Source organism: Rhinoderma darwinii, chromosome 1 (assembly GCF_050947455.1).
Source record: "Rhinoderma darwinii isolate aRhiDar2 chromosome 1, aRhiDar2.hap1, whole genome shotgun sequence".
In the NCBI taxonomy this organism is placed as follows: domain Eukaryota; kingdom Metazoa; phylum Chordata; class Amphibia; order Anura; family Rhinodermatidae; genus Rhinoderma; species Rhinoderma darwinii.
In genome coordinates, this window is record NC_134687.1 from 46,903,965 (window position 1) to 46,922,286 (window position 18,322).

The window sequence follows — 18,322 nt, forward strand, 5'->3', positions numbered from 1 at the left end:
AAAATTTATTTCGCGGAGTTTTACAAGATGCACTTATAAAACTTGTACACAATATGATTTCCAACAGAAGAAAAAATTCATTTCCTTTCCTTCATAAATAAGCAGAGAAACAGAATATCATGTCAGACCACTGTACAAATCAATTCATGTGGCGGATCAATAGTTTATTAGCACATTCCGATTTCGCTCGCACCAATTTTATCACTTAGTTTAGAGATTGTAGCCCATTATTTAGCACACAGAATCCTGGCTTTCCCCTATTATCCGGGACTCTCGAATGTTGTGTGCGCATACAAGCACTGCACGCATTACATCCTTCTAGAAGAACACTACTTATATAACTCAAGACCTGCGGCCGACTTTGAGCCAAAAACACCTCAATTCCGTTCAACCGAAGCCCTAAATATTCTTAAATTTCAAATCAAAAAGTCCATCACACGCAGCTACTATCGCGAATAGCAAATGATCAATATTTATTACTTATGCTACTCCGTCCATACAAAAGTGGACCAATCAAAAATTTGATTATATTTAAGAAGAAGCGCCAGAAGTTTTTTTTAATAGCCTTAAGTTGCTGGAAATTACGACCATTCTGCTACTGGGTCCCATGACAACACTCCCTACACTTTGCTCTAGCCTTGCCTTAGGCTACGTTGGCCTACATTAACTAAGACTGGAGTATATCATGCCAGCCTAAGTAATGTCGGGAGCTACACACTTTGGTTACACAATACCAAATAGCACGCCAACATTTTTTACCACAAATATGTCACAAGACATTTTGTGACTTTTTTGGGGGGGGGGGGGGGGGGCAGTTTACATCAAAACCTGGTGGAAACGGCATAATTAATGTGGGCCATTGTGTGTTCAAATCACCATCATCACTCCAGCAAAAAAAATAAAAAAATTTGCCACCGTTTCAAAACGTGATTAAAAGGTAGTGCGATTCATTCACTTACAGGGCACTTAATTTTACGGTTAACTGCTCTGTACCGGGCCGTCAGTCTGACGCCCTGAATCCTACATCGTCTGCTGTGTGGACCGGAAAACAGTCTCTCCCTGCATGTCTATAAGAGCCTTGACGGGAGTCTCATGGACTTGCATTGAGAGACAGACTTCCAGTGCCTAAAGAAGACACCAAAGGATTTGGGTGGTCAGAGTAGGGATTACGTGACCCAACGGCACCCTGGAACAAAGCAGCTAACAGTAAAATAAAGCGGCCAATACACTGCACTACATACCACTCAATCGAGTTTTTAAACAGGGGGATGGTAGAAATTCAGTCAGAGTGCTTCTTTAAATAATGGCAGTGTGGAAAATAATGTGGATGCGGAGTATTCACACAATCTCACTATGGTAACAGTAAACCAACCAGCGCAGAGGACAGAGGAAAAAAAAAAAAAAAAAGTCATGGGAGAAAGCAGCAGAGACCCAGTCATCAGACCAGTAACCAGGAGAATAAAGGGGTAGCCTGAGAAAAATATTTTAATTCCCCCCCCCCCCAAGGGACAGCACTACTCTCATCCATGGGCTGCGTCTGGTATTGCCACTCAGCCACATTTAGTATAGCTGCAATATTAAACAAACATCATTGGCATGGCCACTGCTTCTGGAAAGTGTCCCCCCCCCCCCCCCCCCCATTTCAGACTACCCTTTTAGGCTATTAAACAGACAAAGGAACTAGAAGTTTTCCTTCAAATTGATGTTTTCATGGTTTAAATAGGGGACAGTGCTGTTCTCTGCAGGTAAATGTATCTAAAAATGCATTAAAGAAGAATTCCCCATGTGAACCTCAAGTTCACGTCACCTATAAGCCACCTACCCACCAGCCTCATCAGTCCATCATCCAGTGCATCCGTATATGAGGTATGTATACACAGAGTTTTACGTATCTCTACCTTGTACATGAACAAGGTGTAAATCCTGGGCCACCAACGTCCCCGAGATCTGCTTCAGAGACTGGATTACTGCAGAACGTATTACAATGTTTATCTAGATACTGTATTTCAATAAACTTTATAGCAGAAAATGTCAAAACCACAGCTTTGTATTGCACGACTTGTCTTACTGCTGAAGACTAGGAACAGCCTAAAACTGCCCCACAACTGCGATATCTTGCTGGGTATATATATGCAGACTGTCCAACACATTGCAATACCCTAGTAAACCAGATAGAATTATGTGATCGGTTAGGATCTTACCTGATCACTTTGTACAGCATGTAATCCTGTGGGTAAATCTTAACATCAGGCTCCAGTTCTGGACACAGCCAGTGGCCCTTTTCAAGCCTTTAAGGGGTTGTCCAGAATTAGGAGAAAGGCTTTGCTTTTTTTCCCCCAGAAACAGCACCACTCTTGTCCATGGGCTGTGACTGGTATTACAGCTCATACCCATTCACGTGAACGCCAGTCACAGGCCATGGACAAGAGTAGTGCTATTTCTGGGGAAAAAAACAAAAAACAAACAATTTTTACTAATTCTGGACAACCCCTTAAACACGTACATATGTCTTTCGTTCTATACCCCACTGCCCGTGGTATCGTCAAATAGCGCATTCTTCTGAAGGAACAATAAGATCATGACAGGAGAAACTATGGCACATACAGAGGAGCGAGGTTCTTTATAAGTGCAAGGTATCTACTGTGTCATAGACCTCACACTGGTTCACACTGAATCCAAAGCCATGCACTGATATATATGTATATACCCACACTGGTAAATGGAGGGGGATGGGCGACATCTTCACTTATTTGGAGAATGTACAAAATATGGACAAATAAACAGGTTATTAATATACATTTACAGCTGGGACAGCGACGCCTGATGCTACCCCAATAGGCCATACCAAGTGACACCTTCGTTAATGAGGGTCTGTCATGTTGGAACAACTCTACTTAGAGCAGTGGTCTCCAACAGTTGCGAAACTACAACTCCCAGAATGCCCTGACTACAACTCCCAGCCAGTCCTGACAGCCTGTGGTTGTGTCACAACAGCTGGAGAGTCACACTGACTTTCCTCTGTTCCTGCAGCAGGCTAAGGCCAGGACATACATTTTTGGACATCTAGACCCATGCTACATGCAAATGTCTGATCTCTAGAATGATGATCATTGGATTCACTGCTGAGTATGGTGACACAGTAGAGAAAATGACTCCCATTAACCATCAAAGTCTGACACAAGAGTCCGTAAGGTTCGAATTGTATAGAATCTTTCCCGCCAACCTAGATCCTCTTTATAGGGTATGTCCACATTCGCACCCAATTTATATTTACTGCTCCAATGCATCTTAAATGCTAAATGAAGAAACTGTGAAACTCCCATCGTGGAAGAGAGTATCACTGCAGGATCAGACTTCACTGGGTTTGTGTGTAGTCTGTTACCATGGAAACACATAAGACTGCATAGGAGCTGTAGACACAGCATGACAGATTTTTTTAGACCTATTGCAAAGTTGCTTCATTTTAAATGCAATATAAAAAATAAAAAAATTGGTAATGAATGTGGACCTTTTCCTTATAAAGTAATCCTGTCATCTGCACATGAGGGCAGCCATTTTGTATACAGGCTCCATCTACATAAAGCAGGCTATGCATTATTTAGAAAATCGCTGAGGCAATATTAGTGATGACGCTAAAAAGAACGCTCCTTGGAACGAACTTATAAATGGCCGCCTTATGTGCTAGTTACAGGACGAGTTATTAACCCTTTATTGCATGCATTCCTTATTCTGAGCCCTGCTGTTTCACCTCGCAATATAGTCACAACTTCTCTGCGTTAACATTTCGCAGCCGACATTTTGACTAGTTTCAGCGAGGTGACTTACATACACAGTTCTTCCCATAATCGTCTCTTTGCAGTTCAGATGGTAATTAAAGTTTTTTTGCATGCAGCACGATACATCACAGTCATAGCAAAAAAAGCCTCATCAGCTTAACTGGTGTATTAAAAAAATGGAAGTCATGTGACTACATCCTACGTCAGACGTAAACCTGGTCTGTACGGTCACAGCTTGTCCACGCATAGACTGTCTATGAGAGATGCATCCCGCTGACTGAGATTTGTTGGTTTACAAGTATTAAAATACATAATTTTTTTTTTAAACTCTGGAAAATAACTATCTATAACTATGTACAAAAAAGAAAATGCTGCTAAGTTTAAGGCTTCTAAAATACAAACATAATTTACATAAATGTGAGCAGGTCTGAGGCCACCTAAGTAACCTTATGACACAGAGGTGAAGGAATTTGTCTCCACCCGGTATATTCCATGGTTCTGATTATAGCAACATTTTTAAGGCATTTGATCTTGGCCTAGTGAACAAACCTGTATTACGATAAGTGGCAATGACAAACTGAGGATTTTTTTTTTTCTCAAGACTGTCCAATGTTTTCTAGACTAAAATCAAAGATAATGTACAAAGTTCAGCCTTCCGATGTAGAGGGGGGGGGGGGGAAGAGATCGCCTGCTTGAGCCTGTGCCAACATATCCAGAGCAGCGTGCCAGTGAATGGGGAATAGACTTTGCCTGTGAAAATAATTTAAAGAAAAATAAATATTTTAGTGCCAAGTCCAGCTGGTTCTTTTAGAAGATGGACTAGTCAATTCTATTTCCACAGATGGTGAACCGGTCAATGTCCAGCAGATCCTTGTTAGCTGATCGGTGTTTGAGCTCTGGGTCGTCCTGTGTAATGTCCTTCTCCTCAGCGTCTGGGGTGGTCAGGAACTGGTCGGAGGTGCTCTGAACAAGTAGTGGCGCGGTGGAGTTCTGGCGGGCAGGCTGGTTGATGACTGAATCACTGAACTCGTCGTCTGTAGGAGTCCCTGGAATTAAGAGACAGTGTTGTTAGCTGCGGCCACATTTTGAATACTGAAGAAGCTATTTGGGGAGCTGCAACAAAGTAAAGTAGGGCCTCATGCACACGGCCGTATTAATGCTCCATTTTATACGGGGTTATAAAATAGCAGCCATGGTGGTGCAGGAGTCCGCCACTTTACCGACCTATGCCTCTGGTTTCATACATTGTGTAAACAATACTTACAGAGTATTGTACAGCGGCACAGTCCTTGCTGCTCCCTAGTACGGAGCGGTATGGGACTCCATATGCCGCTGTTTAGCCTCTGTGCCACTTGCACTAGGCCTAATTGTTAAAAGCAAAAAGTCGAACTGATGCCCATTGCAACCAACCATTTAGGCCTCTATGGATACGATACATCCATAGTATACCAGTGTCTAATATGGATGTATCTGATGTGTTTTATCCATAAGGAAATTTGAGAAAAAAAATAAATTTTCCCTGGCACTGCTAACTGGTAAAACCCTTCTTGAGTAATGAGGATTTAAAACAAGCAAATGTAATATCAGATATTGTTTTAATTACTACGCGTTTCAAAGCCGGACCGGCCTCTTCATCTGGTAAAATACAAATGCTATCCTTAAGGAAGGTTTAGAAAATGAAGAGCAAGTAGAAACAATCCCTACAATGCCTCCATGTGACCTAGTCAAATATGAAATCCTAGACTTGCAGACATGCACAAATGCAGGCTTGTCTGATGGCTATTGACTAGAATGCATTAGCAGAAAAGCTGCATGCTGATGGTCTCCAAATTAAACAATTAAGAGGAGGAAAGCCAGACTGAAGTAGCCCACACAAACGTGAGAAGGGGGTAATAATAAATGGTATCAGCAAAGGTCAGCTCATGGTAGTGGGGAGAAGAGAGTGCTCACCTTGATTTGATTTGCTCGGGGGTTTCTTCGGCGTTTTCCCTGGGGTACACGTTGGGGGTGGTTGAAATAACTTCTCTTCCATTTTGGCATCTTTGACATACTGACAGGACTTTCCAAGCAGTATAATGCTATTAAGAACTTTCAATGTTATCAGCCTGGAAGTGGAAAAATTAACAGCTAAAGGACAGGCATCACAATATACACAAGATATTCATCGAAGAGCATAGTGTATATGAAAATGATATCAATAACAGACCTCTACATAAGTTTTCTCTGTAGCGTAGTGTATTGAGACCCTCCGCCCCCCTATCTAAGTGGGAGAATGGAGATCCAGAAACTAGACTAGTTTAGGACCACTTTAAAAGGACTCACCTCATCGCAGACTACCCCAATAATCTGAGAGATCACAGCAGGTCTGCCTCTTGAAAATTTAGCCACCTATATATTTTTCCGGCATCCATTGATGGCTTACGTCCAATCTGGCTCGCAGTTATTCCCAGGCGGAGAACCCCCCCACTATGACTGAGGTTGTCCTGATGTAATAGCCCCAATAATCATGTAAAGATAAAATATATAAAGTGATACATTCCATATAATTTGAACACTTCACTTAAGCAGGAGATGTCCTCGAATGATAATAGCAAGGCAGCCTGTGGGAGGAAAACACCCGTCACTGATCAACAACCCGAGTGATAATGTACAGAACACATCCCGCTGCACAATGTGTCAAATCTTCCCAGCTTGTGGCTTGAAGATGCATTGCAAAAGGGAAAGATTAAAATACTTGCTTGTCTAATTTTATTTTATATGTGCAGGAAAACGTTCTTCTCCAGAAATCTACAGCTGCGGGACCACCCTGCTGTGCTAAGCGGGCACAGCAACTACTCCAATTTAGCATTCGAGAGCAAAACTCGTATTTCTGCTATAAATACGATTTACTACAGCGACAATCAGCCTGAGGGTGAGCATGCAAACACCGATCTGACAGCAGAAGAAATGACTATTGGAAACACATTCTTATTTATCCCTTCCTAGACACTCCGAACACATCTGTAAGAAGGAGTGTGTGTTTTCTTATGTGTAAGCCTCCATTGCTTCAATTTTCAATAATTGTGTTTCTGCAGATTCCTACCTTTTGCGTCTTCAAACAACAGATTTAAAGGAGTAGTTTCATCTTTTACATTTATGGCATATCCATAGGATGTCATAAATGGCTGGTATAGGTGCAGGCTCTAACTTTGGGACCATCATCTATTTGGAGAATGGGGGTCCCAAGACACCTGTTTGCTGATTCAAATCAGCCACCAGAGGGGGCTTTTCCTATTGAGATCAATAGAGGTGCTTTCTTGGCCCTTTCCATAGCTTCCATAGACTCAACCTCTCCATGGATTTCAAAAGAGAAGCCCGGGTGATTTGAATGGGCCATGTGTGTCATGAGACAATAGGTGAGGGACCCCCAATCAATCATGCCATAAAAGCCAAAGATGCAAAAAATACTTTAAGAGCATAAAGCACATTTTGGAAGTGTATTAATCAAAATTTTCTAAAATGTCTTGTTAGTTAGAAGACTGCAAGTCACTTCTATGCTCCCTGGCTTCAACAAAGATTACAAGGCCAGAAATGTCTCACAGAAATTTCCCCATCGTCATTATAGGGAGCGATCTAGTACTAAGAAAAAAGTGAGGGTCCGGCACACGATAAGGTAAGTAAAAAATGCAATGCTGTTTATTGGTATCGAATAGTAAAACAAGTGTTTAAAATCCCAGGCAGAGAACACTTACGCGTTTCGAACTTCTCAGTTCTTATTCGTAGCGATCTAGTACTCAAAGATTTTCCAAAATGATGGCTAATGTGTATGTGAGATATCAAGGTCGTATTGTTGAATGCATTACTTGGCCCTACCGTACACCGCCACAGTCTCAGCTGACTGAATGGATATTTTCAGGCTCTGTACGGCTATATTTCTATAGGAATTAATAGATCTGAAGAAGATAATTAAAAATTGTCCTACAAAAAAAAATCCCTATGACTATTTAATGTATGGATGGGGATAGAGGAGGGCTCTTTTTGCACAACTTCACCATTATTATATGTAGCTGTAAAGCAGCAGTAATTCCATAAGAGTTGCATAACACAGGTAGTGGTCAGCTACAGGCAATTTGTAAAAACTTTTATTCATCCAATTCTAATGGTGGTCATACCGATGTGTCCATCCTTATCTTTGCTTGAATTTGGTCAAGGACTCCAATTTCTCATGAAACAAATTCCATACAATATTGCGACATGCTTGCAAAGCTCTTGACAGGCTGCAATCCACATTACAACCACTGGGTGGCCGCACAGACACATATTGAATAAACATCTCGTGACAGAGTATCATGAAATCATATTTTTTCTCAAAGCTGGTTACATCTCAGGATATTTTGAGATAAGAGGAAAGGTAAAAAAAGGACACGTGTACACAATAGATAGCTATTGGCTGAATGAGCTTGTTTGGTATATGGCTATCTCTCCAGACTCCCTTATAAACATGGCCAGCTGTGTATGTTTATTTTACGGAGGAGGAGGGGAATGACAAATCTGCCCAGTTATGTAGTAATACATTTCCCGCTCCCATATTTCTGCATTACTAGGCAGATTAACTGTTCTGTGATAGCTTATTGGATTGTAATGGCGGTCATAGAAACGGTCATGCCACTTTCAGAAATAGATAATATATAACCAAGAAACCGCTGAATACAATTTAAGAACTCAGAGAAGGTCTGAGATTTACAGGTTTATTTTTTTTTTCTTCTTTGGGACTTTTTCACAACTGTGATCTAAGATACAAGAACATTATAATGCTGTTTTGATGAAGGCCTGGCCCTGGAGAATATATAGCGTCTTCTAGGTTAGTGTCGAACGATGACTTACCTCATCTTTCGCTAATGTGATAGATATTGGTCCCTACATGGCACTTGTATCTGTATTACGGAGATAAAACTGCAATAAAAGTATTCTCGCTCAAGAGAATCAATACAGATGTAAAGCTGCTAATCTGTCATATACACTTCAAGTCCAGGAAGAGACGTGGACTTCAGTTTTGGTACTCTATGAGAGCTGTAGTACAGCACTAGACATCTCTAATAACGGCACCGGCTGCTATTAAAATGGTAATTCTGCCGGAGGAACAACAAGAGTGAATGTGAAGGAATATACGGCGGGGTCTGCAGGGTCCGAGCCCGCAGCAGTACAATTATATTAAATTAAATAATAGAAGATGAGCGACTACTTTCTGGATAATGCCACCATCACATACAGCATTATGCCAGCCTGAGTATTAGTGGCTAATGTACCAGCAGGTGCCATCAGGACGACAAGGCCTTCTGCTACACGGGAGCAGCTGAACCACCCTGTAGCCTGTCACTTCTGAAGCAGCGATCATGTGCCAATCACGGTAGGCTGCGTCACTGCCCGTCTGGTACAGGACACCTCATTACATGGAGCTCGAGTCTTATACCACAACTGGTACCACTTATACCCATGGACCATGTGCTGCGGTTTATACAGCAAAATGATCTGTTCTCTGGGTATTCATGTTTTACTGTATTGTCCTTGACCTTTTTTTTATTTTAATTCTTTAAAATAAGCCCCAAAAAACAATATAAACAAATACTATGGTTAGAGAAGTCACCCCCTTCCATGGTACTCAAACAGGAGCTAACTGTAAATGAAAGGAGACACTTGTAGTATATGTATGTTCAGGACCACACTGGACACTTTAAGGGTATGTTCACATGGAGGAAATTTAGCGGAGAAATCCACCGCAAAATTCTGCCTCCAGTTCATTTCAATGAACGCTTCTTTTCCTGCTAACTGATTTTTTTTTCAGCTACCGAGAAAAAGAGGCGTCCTGCTCGATCTTTGGTTGGATTTAACCCGCACCTCTCATTGATGTCAATGGGAGGGAGAAATCTTTCTGCGGACAGCAGGAAAAGTTCCACTGCGGATTTTGCGGCGGGCCCCGCCATGCAAAATCCACCGTGTGAACTAGCCCTAAGACCTGGTGGAGTGCTCCTGAAACATCTTCAACTCGGGACCAAAGGGAAGTAAAAGGGGGTGAAACCTGCCTAAAATGACAGGGCTTAGCTTGCCTTGTCTCTCTGTGATCAAGCAATAGCACAGGAGAGGGAGATGGGATTGTTCTTAGAATATTGTTTTGTTTGTTCCTTCCATTGGAATATGGTACAAGAACGAAGGAGATGAGGATGTAATGTTAAAGAGGTTATTAAAAACTCACCCGAAGTAAAAGAGCACAACGCAGGTGTAGGCCAAGACTCCCTGGACTTTAACTGAACTGGTCACCACTCTGATCAGCTGGAAGGAGAACACACGGGATTACAAGGTTTGTCAAGTCAATCACAATTTTGTTAGGATAAATATGTATCACATAGTACTATATGATGTTCGCACATGGATCAGTCCTGCACTTGTCAATAGGAACACACAATGTGACCACATTGGATCAATCTTTCACAAGGGTCAAGCACCGGAGTTAAGAGATGACCTGACATGAATGACAATAGCTTTCATCTTCCAACCACGTGGAAGAGAAAAATTGCCAGATGATGATTAATAATACAGCCTTAAAGGCTATGGACACTTTTGGCTTTGGCCCAGAATGGCGTTCTGCAGCTTCTGTGAGTACGGTGATACATAGAAGCCGCAGCAGTGAAACCGTGCATTATTTATTTATTTATTTTAATAATTCAATGACAAAAGTTATTTTCATCCCCAAATTAATGCATTTCAGTAAATAAATAATAATAGAAAAAGGGGTTGCATAGCCTGACTCTGATAACCACACACAGGGCCAGGCTTAGGCTAGAGGGCGCCCTGTGTAGAATTATTTTGGCACCCCCCTCCCATATTACATACTTTCCACAAGTGGAGCAGCTAGAGAGTTCGTAGTGGTCGCAGTTGAGACCAGGCTCTTAAGCCAGGGGGACCTGCTGCCCCCCGACCTACGTCTGCCTATAGTTCCTGTGTTAACTAGAGCTTATGTAGTAACCTACATAGGCTCCTGGTACTACAGTAACATCTCTGTATACTTACCCTCCTCGCTCCTGAGTCATGTCCTCTTTCTCCTAAATTAGGTATTCTCCAGCTCTGGGCGTCAGGACATTGTATGCCTGGCGCACATAACATTGTGACACTGAACGGCATCAGAATCTTGCGATGCGCCTGAAGAGGACATGACTGAGGACCGGGGAGGGTAAGTATATGGATACTGACTGCTGAGGCGCTTTATCGAAGGCTATCATATGTGATACTGTCTGCTGAGGCCCTGTATCTAATCCGATTATGTGTGATACGGTCTGCTGAGCCACTGTATCTAATCATATCACATGTGATTCTGACTCCTGAGCAAATGTATGTTATTTTGATATATCTACCGCTATATACTTTATACAGAAATATGTGGAAGCATCAAGCAGGCTGTTTATTTTCAGTGACGGCGTCGGGTGCCCCCTTTACTTAAGAGAAGTGATGCGCCCTGTGCTGCTGCACACCCCTGTCGACCATTACCACAACCACACATATAAATCTGCCCGGTCTCCAATGTGATACTGTGAAGTGTGTGGTCAGCTTCGTGAATTTCTTTTTTCACCAATGCTGATTGAATGGTACGGCCGGTCGCTATGCCAGGATACATGGTTTGTCTTTGTAAACCTATACATGTGCTCATAAGTGGGAGGAATTGATCAACCTTTCTAAGAAAGTATTGACCCAATGTCTGCCCCCATCCAGTCTGCAGAGTCCAATCTGTTATCGATCACCCCTGAAGCAACACCTTCCTTACCGCATGGGTAACGTGCTTGTTTCCCTCTCTTTTAGCGCCTCACCTCTGTAATAAGGACCGGTCACCTCTACAGGCACATTCTCCCCTACGCAGCTCGTGACATACAGTACATTATGGACAGACGCAGGGAATCCCAGAACAAAAATACTTCTTTTGTCACATGTATGAATCCTGCTTCCAGTTGGTCACAAGATTTGGACGGTCAAGTCATGAATTTTGCACCAATGATTTACACTTTTATCCGTAAGGCTCTGTTCACATCTTCGACTGAGGCTGCGTTAGGAGCCTCTTCGCAGAATCCGTCATATTTGTCAGACAGAAAAGTGCAGCATGCAGCAATATTTTGTCCAGGAAAATGCCGGAAACCATGACGAAACCCATTAAAGTCAATAGGTTCCATCGGGTGCCGTTAGTTTACATCATACGACGGATTCAACGCTTCCGTTTTTCTGTTCCTATGACAGAACAGAAATATGGAAAAGCGAGCGAACATGTGAACTAAATTGCACCAGGTGCTGGTTTGTATTCCTGTACTATATGTAATCCTAATACTTATACACTTTCACTATGATTTCTATAAATAATTCACAGCAATCCCATTACGTTGCTGAATGCCTAGGTTCTCGATTACTTAATCACTTTCTCCAGGCAGTCACATAAGTGGCAGTAACACCCAGCAGAACCTGCCAACATCACGGCCATGCCCCATCCACTCTCATGATCCGATTTTCCGATCGGTCACATGTAATCTTGTTTTCCTTCTCTTCTGGCATGATAAGCGTTGAATAAAATGTTTGCTAATGACGGTCAGCGGAGCTCTGAACAATACACGAGTGTCACACATTTACACTTACAAGCACAGCAAGCGGGAGAGGAATGAATCCCATCCTCCGGGAGACAGAGTCGCTGTAGTCAGTGTAAGCCTGAAACAAAATAGAGATGATTTAACCTTGCTGAAGTGAATGAGGGACACAAATATGAGAGGAGGGTCATGGTGGACGAGGACAGTGGTGGACAGACTGACGGTCACACGTGTATAGGGAAACCCCGGATGTATGGCCATGTATATCAGAGACTTATGTTCTATATAAGATGATGAAACCTGGGAAAAGGACAGGGGTCACTTATTACATAAGAAGCTTTTCAACTACGTACATTTTTTTGACGGCTGCTCACAAGTTCAAAGGCAAGGCTGGCTCTGTATTCACTGTACACCTTCCGGAAACACAATAAGAAAAATCAGCAAACAATGAGACGAAGGCTGTAATATAATGATATGAGTACCGGGGGACTATATAGAGTTATAGCCGGCCTCTATACTCTTCCCAGCAATCCTCTATTCATTATACCAGTGCTACTTACAGTGAATGACCGACATTATACTAAACAATCATATTAGTACATGACTCTCCATACTACCTTGCATTTCAGAGCTCCTTATAGTAACTATAGGGAAAACCAGTATACAGTAAATGTCAAGTAAGTCAGGGTCTTGTATCAAAAGCGGAGTCTCTATCTTTGGGATAGGCCATTAATGTTTAATCATTGGGGTCTGACCCCTTCATTGTTAACCCAGGCACAGTGCCTCGTCAGTATAGACGGCTGTGCCTTCACCTATATGTGCGCGACTGTGTCTGTATTTCCAATAAAGGGCTGCCGCTTCCCATGCCCCTTAATCGTTCTGATCGGCAAGGCGCCAGCAAGTCAGACCTCCTGATTAAGAATTATCCTAAGGATACCATAAATGTTCGTTCTGGAAAACCACTTTAAAAAAAGGAGAATCCCCATCTTAAAATGTAATCGCCTATCTCTATTACTGTCCCTTTGGCAGTTCTCCTGCAAAGAGTCGCTCTGTGTAGGAAACTGCAACACAGCTCCATTCAAGTCAACAAGGCTGTCTTGTCGTTCCCTGTAGATTGGGTGGCCGGGACCATCTTTGCGCAGAGAAAATAATTTAAGGAGCCGCAGAACTTGACTGCACTTTTGCAGCCGTTTTATTCTGAGGATCGGGTAGGGTCCTGGCAGTCGGACTTACTCCTAGTCAGTAAGGGATGGCACATCCTAGCAATAAACCATTACTTCCTATAGTGGAAAACACACGTAAAATGTTATAAATATGGTTTATTGAGTAACGGCTAAGACAAGGGTGCAATTGGGTCAAAAAAAGGTAACAACCGATGCACGGAGTGAAATGCTGGAATATGGAAATGAGGGGAAACGGAGTGTTTCTAGTCCGGATGGAAGACACCCTAAATCCAGACGTCTGAATAGAACACCTTGCTGCAAAGCATCATGGTTACACATTTCCGGACTATGAAATACAAGACCATATATGTGTAATTGTCCTGTAGTGTCCGCTGCGCTGCGTAATGAGTTCAACGCATAGATGACATTTACAGTTCTATAATCCAAAGTAAAGCGTTACTGATGAAGAAATCATCGGAAGTAATGGAAGACACGGACAATGGCCGGGCAACCGTAAAGTGATAAGTATTTGGGTAGTCTAAGAGAAACATCTGTGATCCCAGCGACACGTCCCCTTAACTAGGGCAGCCAGATACCCAGGACACAGGGCAGTCCACACTGAGCATTAACCATGGTGACTCTGAAGACGAAGAGGATCACAATGTAGCGGAATCGGACATTCTTCTCCGATACTAAATAAATCCTTGTGACCTTTGTAAAAAAAAAAAAAAGGGAGAAGAAGTCACCCAACAAAACGACTCCAACAACAAGGCCGTGGATCCGGGGCGAACCTATCTGGTGTATTTCTCATACTTGATTAATCTTTTCTCTCCTGGGAGACAGTGGCTTACGTTTAACCAAAGTGGCGCCATTTTAGCCAATGTGCAAGTTAAGTCTAGACTAAATTATCGAGACATCGTGCCATAAATCGGTCACTGCCTTTGACTTTCACACTGGATAAAATGACGGCACTTTTCCAACCTCAGGTTCTATGGGGAGCAGAAATGCAGCTTTTTTTCACGATTTGCGATTTTTTATTTATTTTTTTAAAGTCCTGTCAAGGATTAAGCCACTCAAACTTTCTCAAAGGGCCGTGTATGATGCAAATGGCTGTAAATTCTGGCACAAATGGTTAATAAATGAACCCAATAAAGGGCAAACACGTTGATAAACGAGGGCCAATATTTTGAACACAATGGGGGAGATTTATCAAAACTAGTGGAAGGGAAAAGTGAAATAGTGGTCCATAGAAACCAATCAAATTCCATCTCATTTCTCAAAGGCCCCCTGGAAAACGATCTGATTGGTTGCTATGGACCACTGCTTCACTTGCACTAGTTTTGATGAAAGTCGCCAGTAAACATAGAAACACAATCTTGATTTGTAAAAATTTAAAGGGGTTTTCCTATAATCATTATTTTTCACCCTTTCCACGGGATAGGTGCTAAATATCTTATCAGTAGGGGACCGACTTCTGGGACCCCCATCGATCACGAAAACAGGCATACCATGCCGATCCTGGCAGCCCCATAGGAACGGTGCGGTACTGTGCATGCTCGGCTGCAGCTCCATTCATTTCTATGGGGCTGCCGAGCAATATCTTCCGCAGTTTCAATGACAAAAGCAAATTGGAAATGTAAATGTGGATTCTGCAATGGCAGACTTAATATTCGTTACCTCTTGTCTTATAACTAGAAAGGTAAATTCAGTTGTTTCAGCGCTTCTCAGGAAATATCAATATTTTTTAACCCCCCCGAATACGTTATAATTTAATACAAAAGCGACCATAACACAGGGCCGCAATGGAAACTTCCCTGCAATGTGCATGCGGTTTTATGACAGTTTGTATAACTTTATAGACTTCTGGACATGGCAGCCTGTATTCTGCTGAGCGGTCTGTAGGGAAAACATAGGGATTTTGAGTAATTCTGACGCGGTGTTGCCTTCGACGTACATAATCAGTGATACAATTTGTGCCGTGAATCAGTGGGATTGGAGAAAAGGCAAAGAGCATTTCCCATATACTTACGTCGGCAGTGATGTCATTGAATTTGGTTATGAAGGCGTGTTTTACGACGTCCACTGCAATCTCGGATGCGATGACCATGCACACGTCAGGGAATAACACCCACAGGTGATCTGAAGAGCCGAAAATAAGAAACCACAACATTGTTCTATGGACTGTGCGCACTAATGCATGAACGTTTATAATGGGTGCGTAAACAGAATCTAAAATGTATGTAAAACTGAAGATTGTGAGGGCTACATCCCGCTCTTCAAAAATGAGTTACCAAATTAACATGCACCAAATTTTTATTATTTCAGACATTTATTTTTTTTGCTCCTTTCTCGGCAGTTTTGGATAAGGGTCGGTCATAAAATGCGGAAAATTTATTAACAGTTTTTTTTTGTTGCAAAATACTCATGTAAAGTATGTCAGCCATGAGTTGTGACAAACTAATCATTCCACATGCGCCATATTAAGAACTTTGGCACATTTTGCATGATTTTCTCCGTCTCATAAAATGATGTATTTTGTGACACTTAATAAATCTCCCCCTTAGACCTTGTTCACACAGTGCAGATTTAGTGCAAATTTGGATCCAGTAGAGGAGACACTTCATATATTTATTCTGTTTAGGTTCCGTTCCTGGTTTTGGCTAAAAAATAAATAAAAAAAAAATACAAAATCTGCATCAAAACCGCACTGTGTGAACAAGGCCTTTTGTCCAGGTTGTCTGCTGCTCCCCACAAGCTATAGAGCCTAGGCACTTCTGGGGTACAGAGGGGTGCCCTAATAAGGTTTGCTGTGCTCTCTGCTCACATAGGTGTTGATGCTTTTAGATAGACTTTGTCCACGTCTTAAAAACACCACATATAAATACCTGTAACCCCTCCAGCTCATCTCTGCGGGACCGGCAATATGAAAACGGTGGTCCAAACTGTGCAACCACTTTTATATCAACCACTAGATTTACAAGAAAAAAACAAAACCATGAAATAATGACCTGGATTCCAGGAGAACTGCTCCATGTTCCTCAGGCATACAATCAGTAGTAACACGTAATTCGTGAATCGCTCTTTGATATCTGCAACAAACAGAAGAGGGTTACAAAATAAAAGCAAAGACAAACGTAAGCAGTAGAATGGGTCTTCCTGAACAGTCAAGTGGCGCTACCACAGGATGCCTATTGTATGCCAGCGCTGCCCTTGTCACCTGTAAGTGCAGTTTTTGTGAAGAGGAGTCCGAGAAGCTGCCAACAAACTTGAGATCACGGTGCACAAAACCACCAATGAACAGTAGAGTAGTAATGAGATATTCTCCACCATTTGACAAGTATGACAAATTAATTTGGGTTTGACGGAAAAAGAGCTTCCTGCCCCAATGTAGTGTACACTGTTCATTTTGGTGGTTATGGGTTAATTAAAATGGCTTTGGCAGAGCCGCTTTGAGGGAAGGAAAGGGTAAACTTTGAAAAAACACTTGACACGTCATAGTGACATATCAGAAGTTTTGATCAATGGGGGTCCGAGCACGGAGACCCCCACCAATCGCTAGAACAAAGCGGCAGATGCACTCAGGTGAGCGCTGAGCTGCTTTGTTTCTGATCGGCTTTTTTCGGAAAGGGGAGTGGAGGAAGTGGTGTACGGACTCCGGCTTTCTATTGAGCCCGTACACCAATCCGCGGAAGGACGATCAAAAAGGAGAACTCATCCGAGCACTTCTGCTGCTGCGTTTTAGCGATCGGTGGGGTCTCACTGCTCGGACCCCCACCAATCAAAACATGTCACTATGACCTGTCAAAAGTTTTTTTTTAAAAGTTTAGCTACCCTTTAATACTGCAGTGATATGAAATCTTATATAAAACTGTCGTTTACAACTTTTAGGCGAAACGGTTTTGACTAAAATAATCAAATAATCATCTTTATACAGCGCCAACATATTCTGCAGCACTTTACAATCTTAGAGGATAATTGTAATCAATATCAGACATTACATGGCGACAAAACTAATTAACAATTCATACAAGTGGAGTGAGGACTCGCAAGAGCTTACAATCACATATAGATTTAATTGTTCAGGCGTTCAAATACTTTTAATTGGGAACATACGACTTTTGGATAATTCTGAATCCATTTTTTGTTTTTTTTTGGTAACTAAGGTGAACAAAAATAACCAATTCTGGCATTTTTTATTAATTGTTTTCCGGAATCCCCTCTGCGGGTTAAATAAACGTATATTACAATAGATCAGAATTTTACGGACATGGCAATATCAATAATGCTTATTATTTTATTTTTTACATTCGAGGAAAAGGTTATTTTATTTTTTTAACTTTAAATATTTTTTTTGTACATTACTAAAAACTTTAACGGTTTTGTACATTTTTTTTAACCAACTCCTACTAAGTCCTGCCTCTGACACACGGACGATCACCTTATGAGTAGGGGGCCGAATCACTGATGGGATGACGGAGGCCCCCTCTTTCTAACAAAGATGCCACGGTCGATATTGACTGCGTCATCTAAGTGGTTAAATGGCCAAGATTGGAAATCCCTCCTGCCCTGGCCGTTGCAGTGAAGTGTTGGCTGTAAAAGAGCAAACACCCGCTGAGTATGTATGGCGTGCGCTCAGACACCCGCTGAGTATGTATGGCGTGCGCTCAGACACCCGCTGAGTATGTATGGCGTGCGCTCAGACACCCGCTGAGTATGTATGGCGTGCGCTCAGACACCCGCTGAGTATGTATGGCGTGCGCTCAGACACCCGCTGAGTATGTATGGCGTG

The 18,322-nt window shown here is 42.2% G+C and overlaps 1 protein-coding gene across 1 annotated transcript in view; it reads right to left on the minus strand.

Moving 5' to 3' along the window:
* Window positions 1–4,445: 4,445 nt before the first annotated feature.
* TAPT1 (transmembrane anterior posterior transformation 1) overlaps window positions 4,446–18,322 on the minus strand; it is a 49,883-nt gene continuing 36,006 nt past the window's right edge. The window contains exons 8-14 of the mRNA XM_075858383.1: window positions 16,542–16,622; window positions 15,563–15,672; window positions 12,724–12,783; window positions 12,423–12,491; window positions 10,006–10,082; window positions 5,727–5,881; window positions 4,446–4,822 (exon numbers count right to left, since the gene is read on the minus strand). Coding sequence (XP_075714498.1) covers window positions 4,596–4,822; window positions 5,727–5,881; window positions 10,006–10,082; window positions 12,423–12,491; window positions 12,724–12,783; window positions 15,563–15,672; window positions 16,542–16,622 — 779 coding nt within the window. The 3' untranslated portion in view covers window positions 4,446–4,595. The remainder of the gene's footprint in view (window positions 4,823–5,726; window positions 5,882–10,005; window positions 10,083–12,422; window positions 12,492–12,723; window positions 12,784–15,562; window positions 15,673–16,541; window positions 16,623–18,322) is intronic.